The 16,745-nt window shown below is 40.0% G+C and overlaps 1 protein-coding gene and 1 long non-coding RNA gene across 4 annotated transcripts in view; one reads left to right on the forward strand and one right to left on the reverse strand.

Moving 5' to 3' along the window:
* The window catches only part of LOC143731909 (uncharacterized), a 233,212-nt gene that overhangs the window by 173,791 nt on the left and 42,676 nt on the right, over positions 1-16,745 (reverse strand). The gene's annotated exons all lie outside the window — the stretch shown is intronic.
* wwox (WW domain containing oxidoreductase) overlaps positions 1-16,745 on the forward strand; it is a 273,547-nt gene that overhangs the window by 241 nt on the left and 256,561 nt on the right. For all 3 annotated transcript variants that reach the window (XM_077222507.1, XM_077222508.1, XM_077222510.1), the window contains exons 2-4: positions 114-178; positions 352-409; positions 4,775-4,944. In XM_077222507.1, coding sequence (XP_077078622.1) covers positions 114-178; positions 352-409; positions 4,775-4,944 — 293 coding nt within the window. The remainder of the gene's footprint in view (positions 1-113; positions 179-351; positions 410-4,774; positions 4,945-16,745) is intronic.

The raw sequence follows: 16,745 nt of genomic DNA on the forward strand, positions 1-16,745 counted from the left end.
AGTGTTTGAGACGCGCGCGCCTTCACACTGTTCATCAGTGTTAATAATGAGGATCTGTGATGAGATTTATAGAAGCACTGACAGACACATGATATTGTCATAACTCGTTTCAGCCATGAGGAAATGAAGACTCAGTGGGAGCATCCCAAAACTGGGAAGAAGAAGCGCTGTGCTGGAGGTTTGAGGATTGATTTATGAACAATAACTGATAATATCACCGTAATAACTGTATTAAAATATCTCAACGTCATTAATGCACTCTACTGAAGTGTGCAGAGCTTTCAGAAGAGAGTTTTGATATGCAATGATGACAAATCAATGATTAAGTCACTTATTTCATGTATTTTCCAGCTTTGCCATATGGATGGGAGCAAGAGACCGATGATAAAGGCCAAATCATCTATGTTGAGTGAGTTCATTATATATTATAGTTTCCCTTCACACAGATGTGTCTCTCAGCTTTCAGGCTAATTAATAATAAATTAATCGGTAACTCTTTTCAATAAGGTTTCATTCAATAACATAAACTTACATTGAGCAATAATTTTTTTTATGATGCAGTATTTATTCATCTTTGTTAATGATCGGTAATAAAACACAGCTGTTCATGTTAGCTCAATTCAGTAAAATAATATAAACAAAGACAGCTTTTTGATTTTAGTAATGTGTTAGTAAATGTTGAAATCAACATTAACTGAGATAATAAAATTCTTTAGAAATATTGTTAATGTTTACTAATGTATTTCACTTACTAAACCTTATTGTAGAGTTTTACAAACTAGTTTGAATACACTTGAAAAATACATTTTTAGATATATGCGCACCAAATATTTTAAACATTTTCTTCTTGATTAATTAAACATGAACACAAGCAAATACATAGAGATATTACAATAAATACAGAAATAAACGAACAAACAATAGAAAGGTTTTAGACGTCAAATAAATAGAAAAAGAGACGTTTTAGAAGTTATTTTATAGCTATGTTTGTATATTTTATTATAATATTTTATATGTAATAAAATGGATTATAATATACAGAATTTGGTATTTTGTCAGAAAAAAGGCAGTCATAAAAAGTCATATAGAAAAGTCGTGATTGGACAATAACTCACAGCTGAATAATAATGACAGTAATAAACTTCGATACAAGTTAAAATCGTTAATTTTGGCAGCCATTTTTGATTTAGTCTAAGTCTTCAGACGAAAATGCTTATTGGTCTTAGTCACATTTTAGTCATTTTTTCTTTCATAGTTTTAGTCTAGTTTTAGTTGACGAAAAGTAATTGCATTTTTTGTCAACTTTTAGTCATTACTTTTAGTCAAACTGCAGTTACCGACTTTAATTTTGGTAGCTATTTTATATGTAGTCTTTAGACAAAAAATGTCATTATCATTTTTCTCTCTAGCCAAACAAATGTCAAGTCAAGTCACCTTTATTTATATAGCGCTTTTACAATACAAATTGTTTCAAAGCAGCTTTACAGAGATAACAGGAAAGTAAAGTTGTAATAGTATTGTTAAATTCAAAATGAAATGTTAAATGTTCCCAACTAAGCAAGCCAAAATGCGGGACTATAGTTTGTGTGGGACATGTTACCAACACTAAAACATAACCTGAAACTGTTATATAATGTCTATCTAACTTAATAAAAACATTTGTATTCTGCCTTTCAGCTGATAAAAATACACCCCCTTCCAGAAAACACCATTACATCACAATGTAACATAACATGTCTTTATTTTACATGTCATTTAAATTCAACATCACTGAGCCCAAAGGCATCATGCAGATCACTATTCCTGTAGCATTTCTGTCCAAGTGCAACTAAAATCCAACAAAATAAATAAAAAACAAATAAAATATAAAACAACATGAAATTAGTTAATTGACAGTCTATTAGATAGGCTGTTGCCATTATGCCGCCTTGTAAAATTTTTATTTATCGAATTATCCATTTGTTTTCTGACAGGAACACATGAACGAATCACCACTCCACATTTTGATTGACAGCGTCACAACCCACTAGTGACAGTGTTTACTTCTGTGCTTTTTAACCATTGGATAGGATTTTAAAAACGGCTGTTGTATTTGTACTTCTGACGAAGCGCTGTTAAATATAGGTGAAAAACTACAAAGCAAAAAGTATAAGTAAAATGCTTTCTTACAAAGGCAAAAGAACACATGCACGTTTCCTTAAAGTCCCCGTGAACCGGTAGTTGCAAACGACTTTTCTCCAGTGTTGTGACGTATTTCCGAGAGAAACGGAATACTAAACGAGGCAAAATAGTGGGCGTGGCTTTTTTCCAACTAGCACCTGATTGGATCTAGAAAACTAGGTGTTTCAATCAAACACACAGGCAGCCTGTCTACTGTCAGTTGGAGGGGCGTGGTTACTGATGTTAAAGGAGAACGCCGGGCAATTTTTAAGTTAATCTTGATCGTTAGACCTTTGTAGGTACTGACTATAAAAAAAGTTTACATTACCTCCACAGTGGTTGCACCCGTCTTCGTACATCGAATGGCATTTTTCTTCAAACGGCCCCGCTGTGTTGAGTGTGTGTAGTCATCCTTGTCAAAGTGTTCGCTGCAAATGCGGTAATCTTTAGCGCGTAGTACTTCTACGGGAGTTTGCACATCAAGTTGAAGTACAACTAGCCACAACTGCAGAATCTCGAGGTCATGAAAAGGAAGACGATGAAAATTTAAGCTCTTATATTTTCGCATTCTGTTGCCACAATTCGGAAAGGCAAAAACACGAACCATTTCTTCTTCACTTGTAAGCAACTCTGATCTTAACTCGTCGCACATGATCAACGCTCCTCCCACCTGGACATTGTTTACCTTTTCCGGCTACAGCACGGGACTGCAGCGCGAGACTACAGCTTTCCATCTAAAAGACTATTTAGGTGAGTTGAAACAATGGCTAAGTTGCTAAACGCATCTTGTTCACATGTAGGGTCCCTGTTCATGTTGGACAGACATTTTAATTGCATTTTGTGTCTGTTAAGAGGCTCAAAAACGCTCTTTATGTCCATGCCCCCATAGCTGCCGTTTTAGCTGGGCATTCGCGGTCGCAGCTCCGCGTAGCAAGCACCAATCCGGTTCGTTTTTTTTTCTATAGTCAGTACTCACAAAGGTCTAACGATCAAGATTAACTTAAAAATTGCCCGGAGTTCTCCTTTAAGCAGACATCCAAACCGCCAAACCTTCGTCATTAGGGAAGGTTCTCCAATGCAGAGAGGAGGGGAAATTTCAGATTTTGATTAAAGATTACGAAAGCAAACAATTTTTTTGTGTGGATTGACTTGCATGGATGAATTGTTCACCACAAAACCATCAATTTAGGAAAACAAAGTAAGTATGGTCAATTTTGAATTCATGGGGACTTTAATATGATAATTAAAAACCAACAGACTGATGAAAATGCGGGACATTTTCTCAATATGTGACGTGCGGGACAAGGGGTGAAATGCTGTGCGGGACAACACAAAGCGGGACGGGTTCTCACCCTAGTTCAGGGGTGCTCCAGCTGTTTATAGTGCCGTACCTCTCTTCCACTTAGACTGCAGTAACACCTTTTCCATTAAAGCACAATATTTGCCCCCTTTGATCGATTTTTCCAGTTAATTTTTTACAAAAATAAATAATGCTTTAAATAAAACAATGTTCAATAAATATGCAATGATGGTAAAAACAGAGGGATACTTTTAAACATTAAATTAAAAACGCCAGTAGGTGGCGGTAAGCCCCTGTCTTTATGAGTGGGTCATCGAGTCATCCATTCAGTTATGAAGCAAGTGGCTGTATTAATGAACGGGTCATTAAATCTCATGATTCGTTCAAAGCCACAGATTCGTTCTCGAATCACCGCTGTGTGCTGCAGTTCTGCCGTGGCTTTCGTTGCTAATCAGAGCAATTATATAGCCTACTGACAATACTGTTTTTGAATGTAGTTCATCACTTAATGTTACCTCTTTGTTTGTTGAACTGTTGTATAAAATCAATGTCACATTTGAAATCGTGTGTATATTCGGGAAATATTGCATTCTTGCTCGTATAATATGATCAACATTAAAAACACAGCTGGATACCAGCATGCATTTCGATCACAGATTTAGTCGCACAAACAGCGTAAGCGGGTCGTGACAGAACACAGACTGAATGACACTTTAATTTAAGAAGAAATCTCAAATGAAGATTGCAGAACTCCAGCTTCAGCAGTGTAGAGAGAGCGCGCGCATGGTTGCAAAATACTATTGAAAAGACCGGGTAGAAAACGTGTTCTTTTAATAGAAATCCTCTGGGGTTTTAATTATTGAAATCTGGCAACAGTAAGCATGAACGCTCGTAAAAACAGTCTGTAATGTTTTGTCTCCTCCTTATACTCGACAAAAACAAGTGGTTTTGGTAAAGTTTTTATTTTTTTAAAAACGTTTCATTCTCGTCTTTTTTCGTCAACGATATTGCATGTGATATAGTCACAGTTATTGTTTAATGACGTGGGTGTCGTCTCTCATCTCGTCTTAGTCAGGAAAAAAAAGGTTGTCAAAGAACATTTTTCGTCATAGTTTTCGTTAACGAAAAAGAGAAGAGTTTTTATTTATATCCAATCAGAGATGTTCAGGACGCTAAGCCCCACCCATTTCATAACCACATTTGTTAAATTATAATTTTTTTCAGCACGTTTCTTTGTGATAATATGTTATATGAAGCAGTCTTCTGCACTGGTGTTGTGTAACGGTGTGTTGTGCTGCTGGACTCTCCTCTCAGCCACATCAACAAGCGGCGCACATACTTCGACCCGCGGCAGGCCTTCACCGTGGAGGACGTGCAGCTGAAGCCCAAGCGCTTCGATGGGAACAGCTCGGCTCTGGAGGTGCTGCACGGCCGAGACCTGTCCGACCGCCTGGTGCTCGTCACGGGGGCCAACAGCGGCATCGGTGAGTACAGCCACGCCAGACCGCATCACAGCCGCGTCACAGCCACATCACAGCCGCTTCACAGCCAAGTCACAGCCACATCACAGCAGTGTTTAAACCCTTTAAACATCACAGCCGGATCACAGCCGCATCACAGCCGTGTTTAAACCCTTTAAACATCACAGCCGGATCACAGCCACATCACAGCCGTGTTTGAACCCTTTAAACATCACAGCCAAATCACAGCCATTTAAAACCTTTAAAGGTCCCATGACATGGATTCTTTTAATATTTTATAATGTTTCCTGGTTTGCCCTTATGATGTTAGAATGTTTTTAGATCAAAAATGGTCATAATGTAAAAATAAAAGGCATTTTTCCAAGCCTGATTTTAGCCTCTGATTTGAATGCTCTGTTTGAAGGGGCGTGTCTGCTGTGAGACTTCAGTGTAAACGCCCACTGCTGTGATTGGCTGACATGCTTGCATATGAAATGGCTAGCATTACATGTGGAACTCTCTCGTAAACTTTTACTATTACAGCTATTATACGTTTTTACTAATACAGCTATCGGGATTAACGAATCGTGAGAAGTTTTTGAATATTTTTAGACCTATTCCCATCACATAAAAGGTTGCAGTGATGATTGAGCAGATGACACACTGTTGATCTCGTGAATAAAGATCTTATCATTGCAATGCAGTTTCTGCATTCTCACTAATGCTTTCACCAATGCAAACATGATGTAAATACAGTAAGAGCTTTGTTGTGCAGTGTAACAGCGTCATTGATTTCATAACGAGTTTTGGCAAGTGTCCAGATAAACTCACGCTGTGTGATTGACAGCTTGGGCGATTGGAAAGGGATTGTTCTTTGATCGCTTTCTGTATATATATATATATATATATATATATATATTTCTGTATATATATTTATTATATAAGATTATTTTCATCCTACTAAGAGAAAAGATGTGAAGTTGACATTTTAGTCACTGGCTTGATTTACTGATTCATAAACAGTATTGAACGATTTTGAGAGAAAGATTATCAGTCTGAACTTGAACAATTACACATCAGAAATTTACACAACCCATTGGTTCTTCAGAGGCTCGGATGAAAGAACTAAAAAAATACCTTTGTGTTTATTTGTACATCCAAACACTGAGCAACTGCCATGCTTCGCTCGTTTGCAAGCCATGATGTCTCTCGAAGAACAACAATATCGCGCTCGCGTAGCTCATTTTCTCATGGGTGGGCCAAATTCTCTTTGCGGGCAAAGCAGAGAATGAGTATGATTTCATACGGGGAAGATTCAAGATCAGTCCGTTTGAGCTTTCATTTTCTCAAAGGCAGAGAAAGATAGCCAAAGCTCGGTTTACACCTATTGAAATTTTTAGACACTGGGGACCATATACAGGCAAGGGGAACTCATATTAATGTTAAAAAAAACCTCAGAAAGTGAAAATTTAATGTCATGGGACCTTTAAACATCACAGACGTGTCAAAGCCGCGTCACAGCCTTGTTTAAACTCTTTAAACATCACAGCCGTGTCGGAGCCGTGTCACAGACGCATCACAGCCGTGTTTAAACCCTTAAACATCACAGCCACGTCACAGGCGCGTCACAGCTGTGTTTAAACCCTTTAAACGCCACAGCCGCGTCACAGCCGTGTCACAGCCGTGTTTGAACTCCTTAAACATCACAGCCACGTCACAGCTGTGTTTAAATTCTTTAAAAATCATAGCCGCATCACAGCTGTGTCACAGCCGTGTTTGAACTCCTTAAACATCACAGCCACGTCACAGCCGTGTCACAGCCGTGTTTAAACTCCTTAAACATCACAGCCACGTCACAGCCGTGTCACAGCCGTGTTTAAACTCCTTAAACATCACAGCCACGTCACAGCCGTGTCACAGCTGTGTTTAAACCCTTTAAACGACACAGCCGCATCACAGCCATGTTTAAACCCTTTAAACAACACAGCCGCGTCACAGCCGCGTCACAGCCGTGTTTAAATTGTTTAAACATCACAGCCACATCACAGCCGTGTCACAGACGCATCACAGCCGCATCATAGTCGTGTTCTAACCCTTTAAACATCACTGCCGCGTCACGGCCACGTCACAGCCGCATCACAGCCGTTTAAACCCTTTAAACATCACAGCTGCATCTCGGACCAGACCTGCGCAGTAGCGATCTCGGGACCGGACCTGCGCAGTAGCGATCTCGGGACCCCGGACCTGCGCAGTAGCGGTCTCGGGACCCCGGACCTGCGCAGTAGCGGTCTCGGGACCCCGGACCTGCGCAGTAGCGGTCTCGGGACCCCGGACCTGCGCCGTAGCGGTCTCGGGACCGGACCTGCGCCGTAGCGGTCTCGGGACCGGACCTGCGCAGTAGCGGTCTCGGGACCGGACCTGCGCAGTAGCGATCTCGGGACCGGACCTGCGCAGTAGCGATCTCGGGACCGGACCTGCGCCGTAGCGGTCTCGGGACCGGACCTGCGCAGTAGCGGTCTCGGGACCGGACCTGCGCAGTAGCGATCTCGGGACCGGACCTGCGCAGTAGCGGTCTCGGGACCGGACCTGCGCAGTAGTGAGCAGGAAGTAAAGCTGCGAACAGCGCCCCGCCCTCACTCTCGCCGAATGCACTCTCCCAGTCCTGGACTTTTTTTAAGTGGCCTATGTCTGCTCCGTTCCTCCGTTCTGCTCTAATTTCGATGTCTGTTGATTGCAGTATGACAAGAGGCTTGTTCAAATAAAGTAAATACAATCTCCTCAGTCCTCCAAAGATCCCGAAGTCCGTTGGTGCTTCAGTGACTACAGAGAACCTCTCAATCATGATGTCACATCACCGTTTTTATAACATCAAATAACTAACTAAAAATAAACTTATAAACACTTGAAATTACATCAGCGTGATAAAAACTACAGTAAATGACAGAAACTATTTTTGGAAAAAAGATTATGTGAAGTGTAATTTAATTGTTTAGTGGTCTCACGTCCCGTTGAATAACACAGGGAGGCGGGTTTATGACTTACACTAGGGACCGGTCACCGGGGGCGATCGAGGCGCTCTGGCTTCACTTCTCAGGGCTTGTGCGGCACGCTTGGTTCAAACGTGAGTTGGACAAAGATGGAGAGACTCAAGAAGAACTGACAACATGTAGAGCAACAGGACGTTGCTGAATGGTTAGCTGATGAATGTATGCAGCTGATGTGGAGTTCACTATCTTCTAGTCATTGATTAGCATATTTTTTCATGATCATCTATAAATCGCGTTCCGGGGGCGGGGCTTGTGTAAATTTAGGGTTAGTGATTGTTAGCTCGTTGTAGTCCATACCAGCCTTTTTTGTAGTCTTTAAAAAGCAATTTCTTTTAAAGAACATCTCTCCCTTTGCTTTGAACTTTGAGCGCTGTAACTTGCAGATGTTGTTTATGCTCAAACAGCAACATTACACACTAACTAAATGAGAAAGTGAAATCATGATCAAGCACCCCTTTAAACACCAGCACAGGCTGACGCTGCAGCGCAGGGCTTGTCCAGCAGGAGGCGCTACAGGATCAGAGATCTGCTCTCAGCCAAACCTCAGTACACATTAGCCCTGAATGAGCAGTAATTAATCTGAAGAATTATCAAAGCAACTTCAGACATGTAATAATTCAACACTGTTATGATACGAGTCCTCACATCTGTGTTATTAACTACTGAAAAAAGAAAGGAAATTCAGCCGAACAGAATCAGTGTATTTATGACAAGATTCTGTTTCATCGGTGGATTCTGTTGTTAGTTTTAAGTTTATTTTAAAAGTTTTTTTATTTTACTTTAAAGAAATTAATTTCTTGTTATTCAACAAGAATGCATTAAGTTAATCAAAAGTGACTGTAAAGACATTTATGTTTTACATTTATAAATTTACAAATTATTCTATTTCAAATAAACAATGTTCTTTTGAACTTTCGATTCATCAAATAATCCTGGAAATTGTAATGTCACAGTTTCCACAAAACATGAATCAGCTCAAATAATTTTAACATAAATAATAATCATAAATGTTTCTTGATCATATTAGAATGATTTTTGAAGGATCTGAAGATTTTAATGATGCTGTAAATTCAGCTTTGATCACAGGAATAAATTACACTTTACTATATATTCGAATGCAGAATAGTAATAAAAACGTTAATTTTTATGTTCAATTTTCATTTGAATTTCAGTTTGTTTTAGTAATTTTTGATGCTTTTGTCATCATTATTATTATATTTAGCTTTATTTTTACTTATTTTATACTTTTATGGTTTACTTAAGTTTTCCATTTAAATTTTTATTTTAGCCTAATTTCAATTAATTAATTAATTTTTATTTAACAATAACAACAGTAATATTTGACAATATTACTGTTATTACTGTATTTTCACATCTGGCTTGTGTGCAGCGTTTGGAGTCTGTTTATAGAACTATACAACTATAAACTATATAAAAATATAGTTTAAATATTTAGTAGTTTAAAAAACTGGAAATGCTGAAGAATCTCAAAACTCAAATGTGAATATGAACAGCTATAATATTCATGTAGTTTTAATCTACAACCATCATTCACGCCACACAATGTTATTCAGTTATTAAATACTCTACCAGATTACTTCATAATAATGGCTTGGCAATCATGTAAATCTGAACATGTCTATCTTACAGCATATGAAATATATTACACAATGATAAAGATCAATATGAGCTGTTATGATGCATGATGATGATGTCAGTGGCGTGTGATGAACACTAGAGGGCAGAGGCGCTCCATCTGTCACTCATCACTGCTAAAACACTGTAGAAGAAATATTACATGATGATCATTATCAATGTGCTCGCTGTCAAGCATCAATATTAAAAACCCTAGCAGAAACAGACTGTTCTTATGATAGTGCTGAAGATCGTTATGATGTGTATGACTGTTAATTTTTTCAATATATTACAGTTATTTTTTTAAAACTACTAATTTATTTCAAATATTTGAAACGTTAAATGGCAGTTGGTCAGATTTGGACATAATTCATGTTATTATACATTTTTATATTGTATGTATTTAAGCAAAACAGCCACTTCTTGTTGAATATCTGTGGATTGTTTATGTGAGCTTGACAAGTATTTATCGCTCACTGTAATATTGTAAATTACACAATAGATTATTAGCAGATCTAACAGCATATCACCAAACAATAGTTGCATATGTAAGATTATGCTGATTATGAATCTGTTGTGATGTTATAATTATGATCTGATGTTTGAGAGCATAAGCAGTGTAATGTTTGAATAGCATCTGATAATAACCGCTCATTCAAGCAGGAGGTGAGTGTGTGTGTGTGTGTGTGTATACGTGTGTTTATGAGTGTGTGTGTGTGTTTATGAGTGTGTGCTTGTGTGTGTGAGTGTGTGTGTTTATGATTGTGAGTGTGTGTGCTTATGAGTGTGAGTGTGCATTTATGTGTGTGTGTGTGTGTTTGAGTGCGTGTATTTATGAGTGTGAGTGTGTGTTTATGAGTGTGAGTGTGTTTATGAGTGTGTTTATGAGTGTGTGTTTGTGAGTGTGCGTTTATGAGTGTGAGTGTGCGTTTATGAGTGTGAGTGTGTGTTTGTTTGTGAGTTTATGAGTGTGAGTGTGTGTTCATGAGTGTGAGTGTGTGTTCATGAGTGTGAGTGTGTGTTCATGAGTGTGAGTGTGCGTTCGTGAGTGTGAGTGTGCGTTCGTGAGTGTGAGTGTGCGTTCGTGAGTGTGAGTGTGTGTTTGTGAGTGTGTGTTTATGAGTGTGAGTGTGTTTATGAGTGTGAGTGTGTGTTCATGAGTGTGAGTGTGTGTTCATGAGTGTGAGTGTGCGTTCATGAGTGTGAGTGTGTGTTCATGAGTGTGAGTGTGCGTTCGTGAGTGTGAGTGTGCGTTCGTGAGTGTGAGTGTGTGTTTGTGAGTGTGAGTGTGTGTTTATGAGTGTGAGTGTGCGTTTATGAGTGTAAGTGTGTTTATGAGTGTGAGTGTGTGTGTGTGTCTCTGGGTTTACACCTGTACCCGTAACATTGATCCTGCGCTTTGTGTTTGACCTCGACTGATGCCCCTCATTCATTCCCATTAGCCGCTCGCGCGCTCGCCTTAATTCTCCACTATTGAGCCAGAAGTTATTTACCGTCTCCAGCACCGCATCTGATCCGAGACCTGCTGCTACACACAATACTACTGACCAGTTACTCATATTGGACTGTTTCATTTTGTTTATTTAGAATTATAATTTTTCTTCATATATATATATATATATATATATATATATATATATATATATATATATATATATATATATTTATTTAGACCTCAGAAAATTAAACACACTTGCTGGTGATTTGTCTATTTTTTTATTATAAAGAAACCGTTACCATGTACAAAATAAAGAAAATCAAAGATATTCAAATTTTACAGTTTTTCCCCACAATTTTGTCATAAATTTTATTTTGACTTAGTAGTTATAAAAATGTGTGAAATGTATTTCATAATTTTTTATTTCATTTAAAAAAAATTCTGACAAATTCATTAGTGACTATCAGATTTCCTAATGATTTGCCGCTGTCCTATTAATTGTGGCATTTTCGAGAACAATGGGGAAATAGTATGAATTTATTTTTTCTAGATTTCTTTTCTTGCGTGTAAATCTTCTTCCTGAAAAATATTTTTTAAATATTTTTACAGCTGAGAAATAAGCATAACGTCCTACCTAAGCATCTTAGACCTCCTAGATTTTTTTAAATGAATGATTTATAAGTTAGAAAAGTGTGTGAATGTATTTCATGATTTTTTTTAAACAAATGCATTAGTGATTATCAGATTTCCAAATGAATTGTCTGATTATTTTTTTCCAGCTGTCTTATTAAATATGTGCAATTTTTTGAGAAAAATGGGTGAATCCCATGATTTTTTTCCTGCATGTAACAACACTAACCCTTCCTCCAATGCATCACACTTTTATATACAGTGCTTAGTGTAAGTGAACACACACCCATGCTAAAGTTGACTAAGAAGAGGAATAAAACATCATCTTTTGGAAATTGATCTTAATACCTTAATTAAAAAAAATAGGAAAAATCCAACCTTTAAGGACACCAATTTTCTTTGTGAATGAATGTATCATTAATAAATAAATGTGCATAAGTCAGTACACCCCTATGTTAAATTCCCATAGAGGCCGGCAGATTGTTATTTTTAAAGCCCTGTGTGAGTCTGAGTGAGTCTGAGTGAGTGTGAGTGTGTGAGAGAGAGAGTGTGAGTGAGTATGTGTGAGTGTGAGAGAGAGAGATTGTGAGTGTGCGAGTGAGTGAGAGTGAGTGAGAGAGAGAGTGTGTGTGTGTGTGTGTGTGTGTGTGAGTGAGAGTGAGTGAGTTTGTGTGTGTGAGTGTGAGTGAGAATGAGTGAGTGTGTGAGAGTGTGTGAGTGTGTGAGTGAGTGAGTATGTGTGAGTGAGTGAGTGTGTGAGAGTGTGTGAGTGAGTGAGTGAGTATGTGTGAGTGAGTGAGTATGTGTGAGTGTGTGTGAGTGAGTGAGTATGTGTGAGTGTGTGTGTGTGAGTGAGTGACTATGTGTGAGTGTGAGTGTGAGAGAGTGTGAGAGAGTGTGTGTGTGTGAGTGAGTGTGAGCGTGTGTGTGAGAGTGAGAATGAGTGAGTATGTGTGTGTGTGAGTGAGTGAGTGTGTGTGTGTGAGAGTGTGTGAGTGTGTGAGAGTGCGAGAGAGTGCGAGAGAGTGTGAGAGTGTGACTGTGAGAGAGTGTGAGAGAGTGTGAGAGAGTGTGAGAGAGTGTGAGAGAGTGTGAGAGAGTGTGAGAGAGTGTGACTGTGAGAGAGTGTGACTGTGAGAGAGTGTGAGAGTGTGACTGTGAGAGAGTGTGACTGTGAGAGAGTGTGAGAGTGTGACTGTGAGAGAGTGTGACTGTGAGAGAGTGTGAGAGAGTGTGACTGTGAGGGAGTGTGAGAGAGTGTGAGAGAGTGTGACTGTGAGAGAGTGTGAGAGAGTGTGACTGTGAGGGAGTGTGAGAGAGTGTGAGAGAGTGTGACTGTGAGAGTGTGAGAGAGTGTGAGAGAGTGTGACTGTGAGGGAGTGTGAGAGACTGTGAGAGTGTGACTGTGAGAGAGTGTGACTGTGAGAGAGTGTGAGAGAGTGTGAGAGAGTGTGACTGTGAGAGAGTGTGAGAGAGTGTGAGAGAGTGTGAGAGAGTGTGACTGTGAGAGAGTGTGAGAGAGTGTGAGAGTGTGACTGTGAGAGAGTGTGAGAGAGTGTGACTGTGAGAGAGTGTGACTGTGAGAGAGTGTGAGAGAGTGTGAGAGAGTGTGACTGTGAGAGAGTGTGAGAGAGTGTGAGAGTGTGACTGTGTGAGAGTGTGACTGTGAGAGAGTGTGAGAGAGTGTGACTGTGAGAGAGTGTGACTGTGAGAGAGTGTGACTGTGAGAGAGTGTGACTGTGAGAGAGTGTGAGAGAGTGTGAGAGAGTGTGACTGTGAGAGAGTGTGAGAGTGTGAGAGAGTGTGAGAGAGTGTGAGAGTGTGAGTGTGAGAGAGTGTGACTGTGAGAGAGTGTGACTGTGAGAGAGTGTGACTGTGAGAGAGTGTGACTGTGAGAGAGTGTGACTGTGAGAGAGTGTGACTGTGAGAGAGTGTGAGAGAGTGTGAGAGTGTGACTGTGAGAGAGTGTGACTGTGAGGGAGTGTGAGAGAGTGTGAGAGAGTGTGACTGTGAGAGAGTGTGAGAGTGTGACTGTGAGAGAGTGTGACTGTGAGAGAGTGTGAGAGAGTGTGAGAGAGTGTGAGAGAGTGTGAGAGAGTGTGACTGTGAGAGAGTGTGAGAGTGTGACTGTGAGAGAGTGTGACTGTGCGAGAGTGTGAGAGAGTGTGAGAGAGTGTGACTGTGAGAGAGTGTGAGAGAGTGTGACTGTGAGAGAGTGTGACTGTGAGAGAGTGTGACTGTGAGAGAGTGTGAGAGAGTGTGACTGTGAGAGAGTGTGAGAGAGTGTGACTGTGAGAGAGTGAGAGAGAGTGAGAGAGTGTGAGAGAGTGTGAGAGAGTGTGAGAGTGTGTGAGAGACAGAGAGTGTGTTTGTGTGTGTATGTGGGTGTGAGTGGGTGTGAGTGAGTGAGAGAGAGTGAGAAAGTGTGAGAGAGTGTGAGAGAGAGTGAGAGAGAGTGAGAGAGTGTGAGAGAGTGTGACTGTGAGAGAGTGTGAGAGAGTGTGAGAGAGTGTGACTGTGAGAGAGTGTGAGAGAGTGTGAGAGAGTGTGAGAGAGTGTGAGAGAGTGTGAGAGAGTGTGAGAGTGTGACTGTGAGAGAGTGTGAGAGTGTGACTGTGAGAGAGTGTGACTGTGAGAGAGTGTGACTGTGAGAGAGTGTGAGAGAGTGTGAGAGTGTGACTGTGAGAGAGTGTGACTGTGAGAGAGTGTGACTGTGAGGGAGTGTGAGAGAGTGTGACTGTGAGAGAGTGTGACTGTGAGAGAGTGTGACTGTGAGGGAGTGTGAGAGAGTGTGACTGTGAGAGAGTGTGACTGTGAGAGAGTGTGACTGTGAGAGAGTGTGAGAGAGTGTGAGAGTGTGACTGTGAGAGAGTGTGACTGTGAGAGAGTGTGACTGTGAGAGAGTGTGACTGTGAGGGAGTGTGAGAGAGTGTGACTGTGAGGGAGTGTGAGAGAGTGTGAGAGAGTGTGACTGTGAGAGAGTGTGAGAGTGTGACTGTGAGAGAGTGTGACTGTGAGAGAGTGTGAGAGAGTGTGAGAGAGTGTGACTGTGAGAGAGTGTGAGAGTGTGACTGTGAGAGAGTGTGACTGTGCGAGAGTGTGAGAGAGTGTGAGAGAGTGTGACTGTGAGAGAGTGTGACTGTGAGAGAGTGTGAGAGAGTGTGACTGTGAGAGTGTGAGAGAGTGTGACTGTGAGAGAGTGTGAGAGAGTGTGAGAGAATGAGAGAGTGAGAGAGTGTGACTGAGAGAGTGTGAGAGAGTGTGAGAGTGTGTGAGACAGAGAGTGTGTTTGTGTGTGTATGTGGGTGTGAGTGAGTGAGAGAGAGTGAGAAAGTGTGAGAGAGTGTGAGAGAGAGTGAGAGAGAGTGAGAGAGAGTGAGAGAGTGTGAGAGAGTGTGACTGTGAGAGAGAGTGTGTGTGAGTGTGAGTGTGTGTGAGAGTGTGTGAGAGACAGAGAGTGTGTTTGTGTGTGTATGTGAGAGTGAGTGTGAGTAAGTGAGTGTGTGTATGTGAGAGAGAGTGTGAGTGAGTGTGTGAGAGTGAGTGTGTGTGTGTCTGTGGTGGGGTTATTCTGGTGGAGCAGGTGTAGTGCTGGAGAAACTGATGGATGTTGTGTGGAGTCGCACCGCTCTAACGGTCTCTCTGACGTGTGTGTGTGTGTGTGTGTGTGTGTGTGTGTTTGTATATAGTGCTGGAGAAGCTGATGGATGTTGTGCGGAGTCGCTCTAACGGTTCTCTGACGCTCACAGATGCGTCTCTACATTCATGAGCTTCTATATTTACTCTCACGCTATTTTTAGTTCATCAGTTCTAATGGAGGCAGCAGGTCTATCTCTCTCTCTATCTCTCTCTCTCTATCTATCTCTCTAACTCTCTATCTATCTCTCTATCTATCTCTCTATCTCTCCGTCTCTCCATCTATCATTCTATACATCATTCTATCTCTCTATCTCTCTCTCTCTATCTATCTCTCTAACTCTCTATCTATCTCTCTATCTATCTTTATCTCTCCGTCTCTCCATCTATCATTCTATACATCATTCTATCATTCTATCTATCTCTGAAAGGTCTTTAATGCGCTTTCATTGCTTTAAATGTTTGAGTCTCTGACCAGCCCGACACCGGAACCAATAGCGTGAGTTTGGGGGTGGGGTTATCAGCTAGCCTGACCAATGGCAGATGGTGGGAGTGTTCAGGGAAACCAGTTTTCAAGACATAATTATTACTCTAGTTTTGTTTCTGTTCGTCACCGTTCTTTAAACCTAAAAGATCAAAACAAACATTCAAAACTCTGCTGTTTATTTTCTCTTGCTTTATAAAAACAAAAAGATTTATCTCTGATTGATTTATTCGTTAATTTTCATCGTTATTTCAACCCTTCCCCAATACAAAATAGAATTTAAATAAAAAAATCGGACTATTTAAAAAATCTTTTTTGATTCGTATATGAAATAAATCTGAAATAAACTAAAATATAAGTATTAGATGGGAAAACATTAAAATAAAATAAAAATTAGAAATGTTGCCTTTGCAACTAACTAAAATTATATTTATTTTAAATATTTACTAAAATTACTATAACTAAGCTAAAATAAATAAGGCTAAATAGAAATATAGCTTAAAACAAATAAATGACAAAATTACTAAGACTTAAAATTTAAAGGAAACTGAAACTATATAAATAAGAGCTAATTCAAATCAAATACTATAATAGTATATATTAGCATAGAAATAATTTTCAAACTAATGCTATTTGCAGCTGTATATGAAATACCGGGGGTCTAAACATCTGGTCCGAGAGCTCGTGCTCAAACTTGTGTGTGTGAGTGTGAGTGTGTGTGTATGTGTGTTTAGCAGAAGCTTTGTGTCAGAACAGGAAGCGCAGGGCATACGGTGCACAGGGGATGAATAACAAGCCCTACTGACGGGAAATCTGCAGTTTATGTGCCTTGATAAATGCCATGGCCGCTGTGTGTTTCCAGTTTAATTGAATTTTGATGTGTGTATGAGTGGGTTTCTGTGGCCTCTCACCAGTGTTGTGTCGTTCTGGTGAAATTTGCTCTGTGTAACTGCTA

Source organism: Siphateles boraxobius, unplaced genomic scaffold (assembly GCF_051911475.1).
Source record: "Siphateles boraxobius isolate OS27281-9 unplaced genomic scaffold, OSU_SipBor_1 88, whole genome shotgun sequence".
In the NCBI taxonomy this organism is placed as follows: Eukaryota; Metazoa; Chordata; class Actinopteri; order Cypriniformes; family Leuciscidae; genus Siphateles; species Siphateles boraxobius.